This window comes from Crocuta crocuta, unplaced genomic scaffold (genome assembly GCF_008692635.1).
Source record: "Crocuta crocuta isolate KB4526 unplaced genomic scaffold, BGI_CrCroc_1.0 scaffold408, whole genome shotgun sequence".
Taxonomy (NCBI): domain Eukaryota; kingdom Metazoa; phylum Chordata; class Mammalia; order Carnivora; family Hyaenidae; genus Crocuta; species Crocuta crocuta.
The window spans coordinates 1,147,991-1,165,422 of record NW_027527444.1 but is presented as its reverse complement, the minus strand read 5'-3'; the positions used below and the strand labels follow the sequence as shown (position 1 = coordinate 1,165,422).

Here is a 17,432-nt window from a genome sequence, read left to right as displayed (position 1 = left end):
GATCGAAAATTTAAAAATTTTTTAGTTCTTGACAAAAATCAGTAGAAAAAGTGAAATGCTTTTAAAATGTGACTGGAAGGATAAATCTGTATTATACCAAGCACTCAACTAAGTATCTTAGATTTTATTAGTTTTAACAGATCTTTTATTTAGTATTATGGAAGTTTAAATTGTTTTACTAGTAATATATAAGACAGACTTTTTAATACCTGCCTAGCCCCACATTTGAATGTTCTCTTTCTAGGTTTTATAAAGATATTTCTTTCCCCTTTGCCCCCTTTCAGCGTTGTGCGTTTTGTAAGCACCTTGGAGCCACTATCAAATGCTGTGAAGACAAATGCACCCAGATGTACCATTATCCTTGTGCGGCTGGAGCTGGTACCTTCCAGGACTTCCGGAACTTCTTCCTTCTGTGTCCAGAGCACATCGACCAAGCTCCTGAGAGATGTAAGTTTACTACAAATCTACTTTTTAAACATTTATCGGTGTATTTACTTCAAATAACAAATGTTGTAAATTCCCTAAGGGTTATTCTGCTTGTATTAAAAGTTACATAGTCTTGATGTTCTAAAGGATCTTTAGATCCTAGTGATCCTTGGGGGGAATCTCTTACCACCAGTATCACTGATGTTAAATCCAAAAGGTATTACCTCAGAATTTCAAAGACCGTTTACATGTTTTAAATCCTTAATTAAAAAATTTTCTTAAACCCCTGTAGAAATACTGAGTAAATAGTATTTTATCACGTACTAGAAAGTAAGTCATTTAAATAGTTAAACAGTATTCAGTGTCTTCTATACCAAAACACCACTTAGTTAGAGAATTAGAAGGTGATTCATTCAGGTGTTATTTCAGGATGGACATGAATAGGATCAGCAAACACTTTTGAAATTCTTAGTAGTTGTGTTGCCCTGATAATCATAATAGAAATCTGTTAGTCCTTCTTCTTCATTTGTCTACCTCAATTATCTATAATTCTCAGTTTTACTTTTTTTCCTTTGGTTTTTTGAACAGTATTTTATAATTATGTGAAAATGTTTAAATGTTTGAAATTTGTTATAGAGAAAATTATAAAACTCCTGTTTTTATTGTTAAATCTTGCCTATTTCTTAGTATATGGATTTCTAATGAGCATGTATGCTATGAAACTTTTTCCTTTAGTAAATTGAATTTTAGTCTCATTGTGAAATCTCTGTGATGCTTTATCCACACTTTTTTATGTCACCCGTTAGTTACCTTATTGATAGCTTTTGTCTGTGTCTTAGCAGTATTGGGTAAGGTTATTTTTTTAAATTGTTTCCAGCTCTCTGACACATAAATGTAGCTACCTCAGGCTTAAATTTCAGTAGTCTCAAGTACAGCTGGATTGCATAATCTCAATACCATAACTTCATCTTTAGTTAAAATTATTTAAAGTTATTTTGTGTTTACATGTATAACTATAATGTCCCTAATCACTGTGCAGACAGAAATTACAGATAGGGCAGACTGGTATGTCAGATTGCATTTAGGTGCATAAGGGATTTTAAGTTAAAATATGTTTGCGATTATATACTTAAACCTGGGAGAAAAAGAGCACTCCTGCACAGCAGCCGTCACGGGTGTTACTTAGTCTAAGACCCCACATGGTAAGGTGCTTCACAAAGGTGCACCGGTTGGGAAGGCATGACCAGAGTTGACCATATTCTGGGTGGTATAATATGCCTTGCCTATCAAATAAAATAACTGTATGTGTGTTTAAGAATCTGGATTTTATTCATTGTTTCGTACTTAGTCATACCGTAGACTTCAGGAAACAACATACAAACTTTTCTGTGACCACGTTTCTGACGGTAGACATTTGGTCAGTTAAGGGCTCTACTGCTTCCTACTGCAGACTGTCCTAGGAGTGCATACCTCACTTAGTGTGAGGGCGTACATCCTGTGTAAAGTAAAGAAGTGTGAGGAGGAGGGCCGATGAGCTGCTGTCACTGAGCACGTGTGTACCATGAGAGGTCTGTGCTGGCACACAGAGCTAAGAGATACACTGAAGCTGTTGGCACTGTGCCTTGTTCCAAGATAGATTTGTGGAGACTCATAAAAATACATGAATAGTAGGATAAAATAAAACTAAAAATATGCAGGGAAATTTGGCCATGGGAAAATCAGGGTAGTATAAATATGAAGATAATAGTGACACTGGTATTTTGAGCAATAAATGCATACTTCCTAGACCTAAGCCACAAACTTGGCTCCACGGCTCTCCAGCAATCAACACAAAGAAGGGAATGTGAACAGTGACCTGATTCATAGTAATGTCAAAAGAATTCACTCGATACTGAGACTATGTGTACATCATACACTGCAACAAAACAGATCCCCCAGGGCAATGTCTTCTAACTGCCCTCAAAATAAGCCAGTGGTATGAAACCAAAGCCAGTTGAGTAAATTCTGTTCCTCAAGGATTTTAAACAGTGCAGGCTGTATACACAGCTTTCTGACTGTCCGTCTTAATCCAAGGATATAGAGAACATTGCAGATAGAGTGTATTACAGTAATTTACAAGATAGTCTTCATAAAATCCTTCCTAAATATTTTTATGAAACCTTGTAGCTATCCAGTTATGTCATAGAACAAGGTACTTTTTATGTTTTAAAAATGCGGCTTAAACGGAGTGTCACTATGAAGGTTAAATAACAATTAATCAAGACCATGTAGTGTTTTACCTTGTAGACAGGAATTGCTTTACAAAACGGTAGTTATTCCAGCGCTCATCTAAGACCCAAGTCCTGCGCATACATTGAATATAATAATTTATGCTACTGCCAAAACATAGAGCAGCATGCTGGATAGTTAGCAGAGTTAGGAGTTGGACTGACGTCTTTTTATGAAAGTTGAAAAGTTAGAAAAAAAGGACCTCATTAGAAAGAAGTCCCAACAAAGTGAGCATCTGTGAGTTAGGCCAAGATTTTTATCAGAAAACAGTTTTAGGGTCATTTGTCATAGTTGAATGCTGGTCACGGCCTCATCATCATTTGCATGATGATGCAAGTGTACACTAACCTTGCCTGGAAATTTTACACTAAATATCCATTTCGGAGATGTAGCCAGATAGATTTATTGAGCAGCGTTCTGCTTCTCCAAGAAAGCCAAATGGCAAGGAGCCAACCATGCAGGATGAGAGGAAAGAACCTTCCAGGAAGAGTGAAGTGCTGCACAGGTCTTGAGGGGTGGGCCTGGCAGGACTGGGGAGTGGTAGCCAGTCACTCTGCCTGGAACACAGCGTCTGCCAGGTGACTGTGGAGACACCAGCAGAGCCAGCACAGACTACATCGCTTAGGCCTTGTGGAGAAGGGGAGGGGTTAGTTCTTTTGTCTATACTGAGAAGATTTTAAAGGGTTCAAATGTGGGAATATGGTCTTTTCTTCCTTCACTCCCCTCAGCTCTAACTTATTTTACTTCATTTAAGCTTTTAACTAGAACCTCTTTTTCTTGGTTGTCTGTGTATCTCTTGATACCAAGTCCTGCTGCTTTTCTGTTGTCTTACCTTCTGTCGGTCCCTGACCTCTTTACCTGCCTGCTCTGTGGGCCAGCCTCTCTGGACAACATCCATGATTTACTTTTCTTTCTAGCGATTCCATTTAGGCCAGTGCTGCGTCCTGCCAATAATGTGAACAGAGATGCAGGTGCTGGGACGTTGGTGGAGGTCACAAAGCTGTGCTACGGACCCTTAGCTGGACGCTGTAGTGTGACTTTTGGTGGCTCTTCACCAGGGCTCTTGTTCTGACGCACGAGCGTAGTCTCGCCTTCCAGCTTAGCCAAATGAAGCGATCTGTGACAGGGTCCCTCCTCGTTTAGGCCCAGCGTTCTCATCTTCTCCTCCATCTCTTCTCTTGTCACAGCTGTCACTGGAAGTGACCCTGTCCGCAGCTTTGTTTCTTCCGGCTCTTTTCTCGCTCCTTCTACATCATTTAGTCTCCTCATTGTAGGCCTCTGCTGGCACTTGCCGTCTTACTTTCGTACACGTGCGGACATTCCTCACCTTCTTTGCGCTTCCAGCGGGAGTAAATGTCCATGAGTAAAGGGCATGATCTCTGGAGTCAAATTGACCTGGGTTTAACCCCTGTTTTCTCTCAAATTAGCTTTAGCTCTAGTCTTTTACTCCATTTCTTCTGCTGTTTCAATTGCTTAAAGAAAAGTTTCACTTAGTTGTTTAATTATTGCTTCAAACATCATTTCTCTGTGCCTTACAGACATATATGTACGTATATGTCTCTATGCTTATTTCTGACATGACACGTTGTCCAGTGACAGCATCTTTTGCATGACCTCTAAAAGGCTGTTTTAGTATGTCTGTACTTGTCTTCTCCCTGAATGGGGAAATGGTTGAAGCCAACTTCATTTCTTGACGTAGTGCCTTTTTTTCTATTACTGTCTTTACATAATGCACAGTAAATGTTTTTAGACTGAGTATATCATGTGGATGCTTTTCTTTGTCTCACTTATTACCAGTGATCGATGCTAATCAAACAGCATGATTGTGTTGTCATCAAGGAACTGCTATCAAGTGTCACAGTAATTTCTGCTGCAGTGATACACACAGTTATCTTAGTGTAGGCTGGGCTTTGCTGTGTAAAACAGTGCTGGGCAGTAGAAATATGAGGCGAGCAATGTACATAACTTAAGTTTCTCTACTCACGTTAAACATTTTTAAAGTGACAGTTAATTAAAAAAGTATATTTAACCCACTGTGTCCCAAAATATCAATACTTTAACATGTAAGCAATAAAAATTTTGAGATATTTGACATTATTTTCTTCCTAGTGAGTCTGGAATCTAGGGTGCATTTTACATGTATTGCACATGTCACTTTGGATAATCATGTTTCAGTTCCTCAGTAGCCACATGTGGCCAGTGGCTACCATGGCAAGTACCTGTCAGAACAGCAAACTCTGGAAAGTTTCACAGAAGCATTTTAGACAGTGTTCCCTGCACAGGAAAATAGATAGATGAACTGAGTAGTATCTGATCATCTGAGCGTAGTATTTGCTTCAATTTCTGTAAGTTTTGAGTAGGCAAAAAAATAAAAAGATTAGCTTTTAAATGCATGTAGCTTGAATGAGTAAATATTGGTACTCTCTTTTAGTATTAAAAAAATAATTCACTCTATTATGTCATTTCTATCGAACATGAAGTAATTTATGACATTTCTATTTTTAAATTAAAGACTCATTTTAAATGCTGATCAAAGAGTCATTTAAAAGTGATTTTAGAAGTGAGTTCTTAGTTTAAGATGTATTTAATAAAGATTTGATTTGTGTTAAGCAGTTGAGGATACAAAGTTGAAAAAGACAAGGACCTTATCCTTTAAGGGTTCATAGTATTGTGTTATAATCACCCAATTATATAACAGTTTATTCTCAGCATTTGAGGAAAAGGAACATTCAACAACTAGATGGATATTTATGTGTGGTAACATTAGATATTCAGGGCTATGTGTGAGCAGAGTTTTGAAGGCCTCTTTGGCGAGGGTTAGGGGCACAACAAAGGGACAACATTTCAAGCGGTGACAACGATGTAATGACACAGTCACCAAACAGCACAGGGTGTTCATGTGCGTAGCAACCAGCTTGCCGTCACCAGGCATAGTGAGTGGTCCTGGGATTCCACTATTTGAAAACTTGCTCTAGAGGTGTAGATGATTAGGGAGAAAGTCGGATCTACTCACAGGGATCCCATTTAGAAGATATTGTAATTACCAAGATGAAGTGGGCTGGACTGACTATACACATTGAAGGAAGAAGGAGGTATAGGAAATTTACTCAGTAAGACTTGATGTCTGCTTGGATGTGTTGGGTCAGGGAAGAGGAATAGTGAGACTAAAGTTTCTGTCTTTTTCCAGATAATTGAGTAAAACAGGAGAGGTTTAGGCTTTAAAAATGTTTTATATTAGAAGTGTTAAGTTTTGAGTATTTTTAGAACATTTGGCTGTTGAGGTCCAATTAGACTTGAGAATAACATCATATAATTTACAAGGAAGTTTGGGGCTAGTGATATAGATTTGGGAATCATGGTGCTATTTAACATGTTACATGGGAGTTGATATGATCACAAAGGGGAACCATAGAAGAGGATGAAATCCTAAATCCTAAAATACTCCAGCATTTAGAGGGATCATTAGGGGCAGACTAGCCAACACGGAAGAATGAGATGGAGGCATAGGAAACCCAAGGGGAAATTGGGGGAAAGCTGCCATCACAGAAGCCAAGAGAAGGGGAATTTTAATGTGGGAGTGGATAGTAATGGAAATGCTGCAGCGTGTAAAAAGAGAAGGTCTGGAAAGTCAACCATTGGGTTTCATAGATCACTGGTGACTTCCTGGAGGTGGCACCAGGTGTGTGGCAGGTATGCGGCCACCCTGACACACTCCAGCGCTTGCTTCCGTGCTGCCTTCAGACTGCGGATGGTTCCTACCATTTAAGAAGGACTCTAAACGAATGAGAAAAAGTCTGTATATCAGAGATTTTATGGCTTATAAAACCAGTTTGTCAAGTAAAAGGAATAGATTGTTACTCTGCTTACAGATGGTTGAATAGCAAAAAAGAAGGTAGAAAGGGCTTAAAACCAGAGGGGACTGACCAAACCTTCAAAAAATAAAAGGGAGGGAAAAAATGTTCATATATACAATTTAAAACAGTCTTTGGATAATCAGCTAATCAAACCATTTAGTTATTATGTGTCACATATAGACATATTTATGTATATCATCAAATTGGTATGATGTTTAGAACATTATTTTTCTTACTGTAATGCGTATGAGTTTACTTGGCAGGACAGTTCTTACATTTTGGTTTTATGGTAAAAGAGCTTAAAAAGTGCTATTTCTTTGAATCCACATTTAGGGATAGAGGATGTCCATGATTACATAGCTTTTGATACCTTTTTATGAACTGGCAATTAATATAGATGAATATAGAATTAGTATATGAAGTTTTGTATTTGTGTATGACTGTGAAGTGTCCATCTTTAATGTTCCCCTTCATACGATGTTTTCCAGTATTAAACAATATTTGATCTGAAAAAAATTAGTCTGTTTATGCTTAAGAAGCATTTAATTTAGTTGATATTAACATTTCTTAATTTTGTCTCTTGACTTAATCTTGTTAATTTTAAAATATATTTAACAACCAAATAAAATGGTTCTTTTTGCACCGCAAAGCATTTTCTCAGTTGATATTTTCCTGTTTGGTTTTCAGCAAGCAGGTGTTGAGCACTTAGGTGTCCCGCATCGTCCTTGGTACCAGACCTGCTCTGGTCTCAGGTAGACGTAGGCACAGATAAAGTATGTCACAACTTTATGATTAAATTTAAGGTAATTAATTTTAGACTAAATACCTTAGTGCTTTTATTGAGACCTTACTCTCATTGGATATCAGTTCAATGTGGATAACATCGAGTGTCTGAAAGGTGTACCATGCAAATTCCCTTCAAGTGATTTTTAAACTGTAAAGTCAGAAAAATATTAAACTCTTCTACAACAATTTCATTGTTTTACTGTTAATTATAGCAAAGGAAGATGCAAACTGTGCAGTGTGCGACAGCCCGGGAGACCTCTTAGATCAGTTCTTTTGTACCACTTGTGGGCAGCACTATCATGGAATGTGCCTGGATATAGCGGTTACTCCATTAAAACGTGCAGGTTGGCAATGTCCTGAGTGCAAAGTGTGCCAGAACTGCAAGTAAGTTTTAATTTCAACTCCAAGGTGTGTATTGAGTTTAAGAGAGACCCTATTATTAGGTGCTAAAGGTTTTGTAATATGATAAAGATTGTTCATACTGCAGCCGTATTCATTCCCACTGATTTCATCATGTCTTTACGAAATTACTAGATGTTAACATTTATATTATTTTGCAACAAGTCTAAATAAAAACTAATTTTAATAATTTTAAATTCCTCTGGTTACCTAAAAAGCTAATTTAAACTTGGCGAACATTTTAAATGAATGATATTAACAATTTTAAAAGAAGCAGTAGAAAAATAAAGCGACTAATTTTGAGAGAGGCTGGGGTGGAGATTTAATAGGAAAATCTCTAATTGCAGAAAGTTACATGAGAGTGAGTGAAAGAATCCGTGATGTGTTTGAATTTCCATTCTAGGAAGAACTATTTATACTAAGACTACTTAAAAAATAAAAAAGAAAGCTGTATGTATCTGAAAGACAGTTACATTCAGTAGATCGTACTCACCATAATACTGAAGCCCGGTTATACGGCATATAAACATTTGGAATGGTGTTACCTTTTCCTATTTGTTGTATTCCATCCTTTGGTTATTTCTTCAATCTTTTTTGTGATTTTTCTCCTGCTACTAATTAGCATGATAATTTGGGAAGTTATCCGCATCTATAGCAGTCTTCAAATTGTTTACAAGCTGAGGACTTTTGTAACAGGAGAAATTATGCCCACCACTGCCATGATCAGTTTGTTTTATTTCTAATTTAATTTGATAACAGTAAGCATCAATATCTTAACAATTATGTGGAATGAATAGGACCATGTGCTTTTTATATTTTGGTAAAAATTAAAATATCAGTAAACATGTATTTGATAGCTTGTTATCTGTGCCTAGTTTCTTGGGAAGGAATAAGAGGACTTGAAGGATTGCTTTTCCTCGGAGATCTTTCCATGTAGCTAAAGAGATAAAACATGCAATTTTATATGTAGAATTTGTTAAAATGAATGAGAAGTAACTAGAGGCCAACTAACCCATCTTCCTGTTTACTTCTGTTTGTCCCCAGGTTTTACTCAGCAGCTCCTCTCTCCACTCTTCTTCTTACATTCCCCAGTTTTTCTTTTCCTGTCCTCTTGAATTAAATTCTTAGTCTCTGAGTGTGGCTGAAAGCCGAGAATCCCGGCTGAGCTCATGCTCTAGGGCAGGGGCTCGGGCTTTGGGGCAGAAGAGCATTCAGGGAAAGAGTTGAGGCTTTTTTTTTTTTTTTTTTTTTGACTACAGTTCTTAATAATTTTGAGGAGATGATTCTTAGACCTGTTTATTTAGAACTGATGCTCAGTGGATATTCTAAGTTCTTCAACCAGAATTTATATTTAATTCTCCGTGTCTTTAATGTTCACATTTTATACCTGAAACCAAGAGGACTCAAGTTTATTTTATTCAGGAGTCACACAATTAGTAAAATGGCAGTCTGAATACAAATATAGGTCTGATGCCAAATTCTATCCTCTTTTTATTATATGACAGTGTCTTTCCAGTTCACAACGCCAACATTTGTTCCTTCCCGTGCAGCATCACCTGTCAGTTACAGCTTCTTCCCCTAGAAAGGATGTTTACAAGATGTTTAAAAAATAAAGGCCAGAGTCCTTCATCTTCCCTTAACCTTCCTTCTCTGCAGGAATCCTAACCTGGCTAAAGGAGGTTCACCATAGGTGAGCACTCAGTAAGGATAATCCTATAAGGGACCTTAGGCAGGTGTCTGTTTCATCCTTCAGGGGGTTAACTCTATCATCTGAGCATAGACGAAACAGACACTGAGGTATTTATGAACTGGGCAGTTCCTAGGACTGATTCTTTTCATGATTACTTATGTTAGAAACATAAGTTTCAAGATAAGGCATCATTAATGCTATCTTATTTTTTAGACAATCGGGAGAAGATAGCAAGATGCTAGTGTGTGATACGTGTGACAAAGGGTATCATACTTTTTGTCTTCAACCAGTTATGAAATCAGTACCAACCAATGGCTGGAAATGCAAAGTAAGTTGTTTATTTTTTTAAGAAAAATATCATCATCTGTATGCTTTTCATATAGACCAGACAAATCGGATACCTATTCAAATCTATACATTATCATCAACTTAAAAAGAAAAAAACAGCTTTATTGATGTATAATTGATATTCAATAAACTGCACATATTTAAAGTCTGTAATTTAATTTGACACATGTATACATTTATGAAACCGTCCTCACCTTCCAAGATAATGACCAGATTCATCGTCCCTAAAAGTTTCACGGTGCCCCTTGGNGTTGATTAATTTACATTTTGTAGAGTTATATATAAGTGATATCATATAGTATACACTCTTGGTGCGAGTGGGTCTAGCTTTTTAAACTCAGCAAGATAATATTTTGAGACTTACCCATATTTTTGTGCATGCCATCAGTGATTCCTTTTTACTGCCAACTAGTGGACGTAACATAGTTTATCACAGCACCTGTTGGTGAGCATTTGGGTTGTTTTCAGTTTTAAGCTGTCATGAAAAATGCTGTTATGAACATGTTAACGTTTGTATGGTGCTTCATGGCCTAGAAATTGTTTTTGAATGATTCATCTTTAATCTCTCCAGAAACACTCTGAAATGTAGTAGACCCTTATGAAGATACTGAAAACGCAGAGCTATAGTTTTAAAATTCATTAATTTAAAATCCAGAGATAAAACACTCATTTTGATGATTGTATAGTGATTTCATATGCACATCACATTTTTATGGGTGTAACTACACTAGAATTAAATGTTTGGAATATATGGTAGATTCATATGTATGTATATTGTCCCTCCCCTGTGCTAGTTTTAGTGATTATTTACTTAGATATTTATTTTTAGATGGTGTTTCAAGTTTCCCTTGGTTTTGAGAGAGAAGGTCTTGTAGACATTTTTTCATTGCTGAAGATACCAGTCTTTCTGCTTGGTATGACACCCTTACGATGTATTTCCAGTTACTTTTAACTTTTTCCGGGTACTCTCTTAGGCAGTGATTCTCCCTTCTTTCGTCTGTTTTGTTACCTGCGTCTTTATGGCCCCGCAGTGCTCCATGCTGGTCTCTGTAAGCTTCCTGAGGAAGCTCCGCAGGCTCCATGTCTCCAGACCCCGTGGGCTGGCCGGCAGCTCTAGCTCCTGAAGAATTAGTGCACCACCAGGTCCACAGCAACACATTTCTAGAAGTACTTGACTCGGAAGCACAAACTATTTAAAGTCTTAAAGTGAAACTAGAAGAATAGATCAAATTTATCTTTAATTTTCAACGGACTGAACACAACTTTTTTTTTTGTTTCTGGTTTGGAAGATATTTACCAACAGTATTTACTGTGACTTTTCTTTAAATGTTCTCTGGGATGGCTCAGTCATAAAAGTAGTTCATGCGCTTCCTTTGAAATTGATACGGGCAAACTAATACATTCTAGATGAGAGCTAGTGAGGGCCTCGTGGTCATGTTCACGTTTACTTATTTGTAGCAGCAGAATAGGGACAAAAACTCAGGTTTCCTGTCTTTTTTTTTTAAATATTTATTTTGATAGAGCACAAGCAGGGGAGGGGCAGGGAGAGAGAGAGAGAGAGAGAAAAAAGAGAGAAAATCCCAAGCAGGCTTTGCACTGAGAGTACAGTGTGGGGCTTGAACCCACAAACCATGAGATGATGACGTGAGCCAAAACCGAGAGTCAGATGCTAAACTGACTGAGCCACCCAAGTGTCCCTCCGGTTCCCTGTCTTCCCAGGTTTTATCCTGTATATAGTGCCATCTCCCTATGCTGTGGTACTGTACTTCCTTGAGGGGCAGGGCTTTTCTCTCTAGATTAATTAAGAATGTTTCTTCATCTAAATTTCATTTTGTATGAGGATGTAGATCCTAAGAAACTAAAGACTCTAGATCGATAGGCTATCTCTATATATCCCCCAGGTTGAGATTATTATTATATTTTTCTCAGTTTAATAGAACATACATGAAGCTAGGTGTAAACTTTCTTTTTATCTTCAATATGTACACTGCCTTAAAAGACTAGTATGAAGTAAATATTAATTTACTCTGACATAACTAAATTGCCAGGATTGGTTTTAAAAGAAAGATATTTTCTCATGCCCAGTTCCGTGTATAAGCTTTCCCTCTGGCTTTAAAAAAGTTGGTACAGAGAATGCCTTTTGTATTTGTATACAAATAGTATTGATAAGGTCTTGACCATGTTTACTAGCTCAGAATAATCAGACCTCAAAGTGCCAACAAGCAGCCCTTCAACAGTGGATGTAACGAAGTGTCACCATAACTATAGTGTTTTGTTCATGAGTGCACCATTGTGGCACAAGTGAAATTTGCACTAAATGGGGTACTGACCCAGTTGTTTCTAAAATATGGAACAGTTCAGTGGATTCCTCATTTCTAGTTACTGGTGTGTTGTTTGCCATTTAACTGTGGTCAGTGGATGTGTATGCAGACAGGAACCCTCGCTTCTGGCTCTCGGTGCCTGTGCTGGCTGCATAGCTCATTCTTGCCATAATTTCACTGTGTAAAATCTTGCATCTTTCGTACATTGTCGATGCACTTGGAACATAAATACAAAAGCTAAATGCAGGTATTAAAATCTGCATTGTGGGACCCTTGAGGGTCAAATTTTAATTTTTTTTTTAATGTTAGCACTTCTATGAAAAATTTAACATTTTCAGCAAAGAGCCCTCTAAGACAGCCTCTGTGGTCCACCTGCGCCCTCACTTTCTTGCCCTCTAGGCACAGAAACACGCCCGTTACCCTCCTGTTGATCGCCAGATTTGCCTCGACTTCAGAGCGGCATTCAGAGACGTGGCATGGGGCGGCGTGGCGTGGCGTGCCTGAAATGGTCCCCGGAGCCCGAGGGGGAGGGCTTCCCGGGCTGCTGGGCTAGCAGGCTGTGAGGTGGAAGCAGCCTGAGGCTTCTTCTAGAAGCTGGAAAGAGGTGCCGGCGGCCGGAGGGAAGCGCTGGCCGAGTTGGGGTGGGAGGTCGTTTGCTGTCTTAGGAAGATCTTGGAAAGAAAGGCGAGCTCACCTGGAGGACCCGGAGGATTGGGGGAGGGGGAGGGAGGAGCCGCTGAGGAAGCTGAGCACCGACCCAAGACCCCGCCCACCGCAGGTGAGGGGCACCTGGGACTTGCGGCCCATCACCTGGTTCTAGGGCGGTGGGCGTGAGTTCCGGGCGGCGGACCGAGGGTGGGGGCCGGAGGGGAGGGCCTTCTCGCCCGGGACGGAGATCCTGGGTAACCGCCCTCAGGTGTGGCTCCCGGAAGGCGGGGCCTGGGGGCCGACGAGGTGGAGCCGCAGCCGGGGTCTCGGCAGTTCCGGTTCCTTCCTGTCTGCAGGGCTGGGCTTTCGTGGGTTCGTGTGTTTTCTCGTCTTGATTATTGGGCCACAGAAAAAAACCTGCTGTCGTCTGATTTGTATGTTTATGCTTTCATCTCCTCTACGTACCTTTACTTGTCTTTTTTTTCGTTTCCGAAATAAGTTGAATTCGGAATTCGTTTTCTTTACTTTCCTAAGGGGGGAAAAGTATATTTAAGACTATAAATTTACCTTTGGTTATAGCTGTGGCTGCACCCAAATTTGGTGTATTTGTTACTGCCTCTGTGTACATCTGACCTAATCACTGTATCTATTTTTAAGGCGTACTTAAGCGTGTAAATTTCTGCGTTAATTATATTTGAGCCAATAATTAACCAGTGTAGTTTTCTTTTTTCACAACTAGTGACTTTAACGTGTAGTATTTGTGTTTACTAATTTCATAAAGTCTTTTTTGTTGTTTGACTAGTTGATTCCACAAGGTATTAGGGTGTAGATAAAATTGCTGCAGTTTCTCTCATCAGTTTCACTTTGTATTTTACGGGTTTTTTTTGTTTTTTTTGTTTTTTTTGTTTTTTGTTTTTATAAATGAAACCAATATTTGTGGTTGTTCTTTAGCACGTAGGTCAGGTCAGTGTTGATAGGTAGTGCTTTTTTTTAAATCAACGTAAAGGCACTCTTGTGAAAAATGCCTTTTTTTGGAGGGGCCGAATGGGGGAACCAGCTATTTTTTGTTTGCCTGGCAATATGGCCTCAGGGCTTTAGTTTGTCAGTTGAATGTGATCTTCTTACATCCTTTTATTTTGGATCCTTCTGTGTCATTTTAAATGTATTCTTTGAAAGATTTAATAGACTTAACCATTTAGATTAATGGTTGCTATTGAGATGCTTGGCTATTTTAAGACAAACTAGTCCTTTTGATTTCCTTTCCGTTTTTCTGTTCCTTTTTTTTCCTGCAATAATTTGCAATTAAGAATCTTATTTTGTGAATGCCAAGTTATGTGTTGAAAATATAAATGTTTTCTTCTCTCACTTCTCACTGAAAATGAAGAAGTGAGAAATTTTCCTCTTCCTTTCTTTCCTCTCTTTGTTTTAAATTAAGACTGTAAGAGTTGTCATGTTTTCCTTGCAAAAAATATAGTTTCTTTATAAATTCCAGTCTCATTTAGTTCCCAGTTTTTTGGATTCTTGGTTAAGGAATAGTCATTTTTCTGAAAGCCTACATATCTGAACCAGACAGTTGTTGCCTTCGGACTACCACAAGAACTTGTTTTGATATTATTTTGTCTTATAACTTTTTCATGCTGTGGAACCCCCCCCCCCCCCAATTTTCCCAGTTTGTGGTATCACAGAAGAAAGATCTTTTTTTTTTAAACCCATTCATTTAATTATAATAGGTTTTTTTTTTTTTTTTTTAAACTAAGAGCTTTGGGATCTTTATTTCTGTCAGTTCTTTGGATTTGTTTCGAGATTGTATCTGGTTGTGGTTCTACATTCATTAGTGTTTCCTGTAACCCACTGACCACGGTCAGTCCAAAGAAAAGGTGTGAAGCAGTGTTGGTTAACTTTGCCCTTTTTTTCATTTTCTTTTTTTCTTTTAGATTTGCTGTCTTTACAGTCTCTTAAATAATCTTTCGTAACATCTAGATAATTTTGTTGCTCTTAAAATAAGGAACCATTATCATCTTTGCTGTGTTTTTCATTATCTTGGAAAGTGTCTTCAGAAGTCTTGGTTTATTTCCTGACGCTGTTCTCTTTCATCTTTGTCTTGCTTGCTCTCTTCCTCATCGGCTGTCTGTAGTGGTCTGCCGTGCCTTTCACAGTGACTGAACCGTGTGTGATATTGCTGAGAATACAACTGGATACTTTTGTTTTTGCTTTAATTCTGTTCTGTGCAGGTATTACAATCTGGGCAAAAGATCAGGCTACAGGATCAGCTCCGCTTTTCCAGTTACTAAATACAGGATCTTTGGCAAAGTATTTTACTTCCTTAAGCCAGTCTTTCTTCTCTAGAGAATGTTAATAGAACTTAGCTCATAAGGGTGTTGGACTTAGCGAGATGATGCCTATAAAGTGCCCGTGTGATGCTTAAATTAAGTACCCAAATAATCATCTTGGAGTTCTTCACATGAAGCCTTAGGCACTGAGCAGTTTGAAAGAATGATCTTCTTTTTCTGCTGTTAACTTTTTTCATAGATGTCTGTAGGCTTTAGTTATAATTTGTTCGCTTATTTAACATTGGAAGGCTTGCTGCTATCAGACCCCTTGGTGGAGGTTAGAGACGCGCAGCAAATGCATCTGCCTTTACGGGGTGTCAGGCTTTCGAGGCTGCTCACATCGAAGGTGAGGGCCATCTTCTTAGGAACTTTGTTGTATACCAATCATTGTTGGGTAGGTTCTTTTTCTGTCTCTGTCAAGAATGCTTGTGGGTTGGTATGTCATGCGTTTTTAAAAACTATTTTGAAATAATTTTAAACTTTAGAAGCTGGAAAAATAAAAATACCAATATGCCATTTACCTAGATTTACCTTTGTTAGGATTTTGATAATCACTGTGCACCCCCTTTCTGGCATCTTCTTCCCCCACCTCTGTTTTTTCGCCCTGAACCATTTGAGGGTTAAGTTACATACGCCGTGCCCCCCCTTTACCCTTAAACACTTCAGTGTTGATTTCCTAGTAATAGGGACAGTCTTACATGATAACAGCAGCACTGTTAACAATTTCCTATGTTTCCATCAATACAAGTATTTTCATCTAATCCTTATCCATATTTCAATTTTGTCACTTGATCTAACACCCCTTATAGCATCCGCCCCTTCCCATGCAGGTTCCAGGGTCTAGTCTAGGGTAAAGTATTTAGTTCTCTCTTTGACTCTTCTTAATCTGGAAAATTTCCTAAGCCGTTCTCTGTCTTTCCGATATTGACATTTTGAAGAATAGAGTTCTTCCCCACTTAACTGGGTTTTTTCCCCTCCAAATAGAAGTTTTCTCATTTTGTCTTTGTCTGAATCTTCTTCACAGTTATGTAGAGAGTTCTGTGTTCTTGGTCAGATTACTGTGTAAGCGAGGATGTGCCCTTCTCAGGCTGTCACTGCTAGAGGCACCTGGTGCTCATCTTTCCCTCATAGGTGATGTGAATTCTGATAATTTGGTTAAGCTGCTGTCAGACTTCTCTGTTTTTTCTCTCTCAATATAAAACATATGAGAAGATATTTAAGACCATGTGAATTATCTTCCTCCCGAAAATTTCTTCCAAGACTTTAGGAACCATTGTTTGATGTGTTTTTGCATGTTGGTTGTAAAATGATGCTTTTCCAGCCCTAGCATTCCTTGACATTTCCCAGTCAGCCCTCTGCACTCTACTGTAAGTACGCTCTCTGTTTTATTACATGTCACAATTATTTGTCAGCATTGACTGAGAAATTCCCATTATTTTCAGTAATTCGCAATTCTTTACCTAATTCATTTTACTCTCAGATTGTCCCATATTTGCCTTTGGTGGGCTCTTCAGTTTGTCTTCTGTGCTTTAGTGACATGCCCTCACCAGTTACTGAGCACTTCATTACATTTTCGCATAACTGAGATGTCCCAAGCTCATCTTACTCCTTCTTGCTCCAGCCGCGGGAGCAGCCTGCTTTTCCAGAAGTAGTTCTGGTTCCTTTGGTGGAAAATGGGTGCGAGGTGTGCTCATTGCTGGGGGCGTGTTTGCTTCTTTGTCCTTTCAGCAGATGGGACAGGAAATACATGCATGGTTATACACACAGTTACGTACACAAATAAATGTGTCTGTACTCACACATGTATGTAATTATAAATGACAATTCTGAGTAGAACGTTTTATGTAGACTTTTCAAAGCATGTTAATCTCCTATATATTTTTTAAAAAATAAGATAAAGGGAATAAAATCTGTTACCGAGAGCAAACTGAGGTAGGTTTGTTTCTGTGAGCAGTAGAGGCAAGGTGGTGGTCTTGGGACTAGAAGAATAGATATCCAGAATGAATGGGAGAAAGTCAGAACTGGAGTCCCTGGTGTAAATCCATTTATCAATTATATACGTGTGAATATGTTAATTCTCACCTCTTGAACCCCAAAATTTATATCCTACTTCGTTAAATTCTTTTACTGAACTTATGGTTGATCCTCTGGGAGTTTCTAAGTACACTGTCTTGGCATCTGCGGATAGTTTTCTTTCTTTTTTCCTATTGTTCTGCCTGTTCTCCTTTGTTTCAGTGTTTACATTGGCTTCAGAACCAGGTTAATTAGATAATAGTGAAAGTAGGTGGTACCCCTCCCTTGTTCCAGACCTTGCTGGGGTGCCTCTAGGGCTCCCCACTTAAATAAAATGCTGGCTTTAGGA

At 38.5% G+C, this 17,432-nt stretch overlaps 1 protein-coding gene across 1 annotated transcript in view; it reads left to right on the top strand.

Moving 5' to 3' along the window:
- KMT2C (lysine methyltransferase 2C) overlaps positions 1 to 17,432 on the top strand; it is a 272,429-nt gene that overhangs the window by 147,623 nt on the left and 107,374 nt on the right. Inside the window, exons 7-9 of the mRNA XM_077761227.1 lie at positions 285 to 447; positions 7,547 to 7,718; positions 9,637 to 9,751. Of these exons, the coding sequence (XP_077617353.1) occupies positions 285 to 447; positions 7,547 to 7,718; positions 9,637 to 9,751 (450 nt within the window). The remainder of the gene's footprint in view (positions 1 to 284; positions 448 to 7,546; positions 7,719 to 9,636; positions 9,752 to 17,432) is intronic.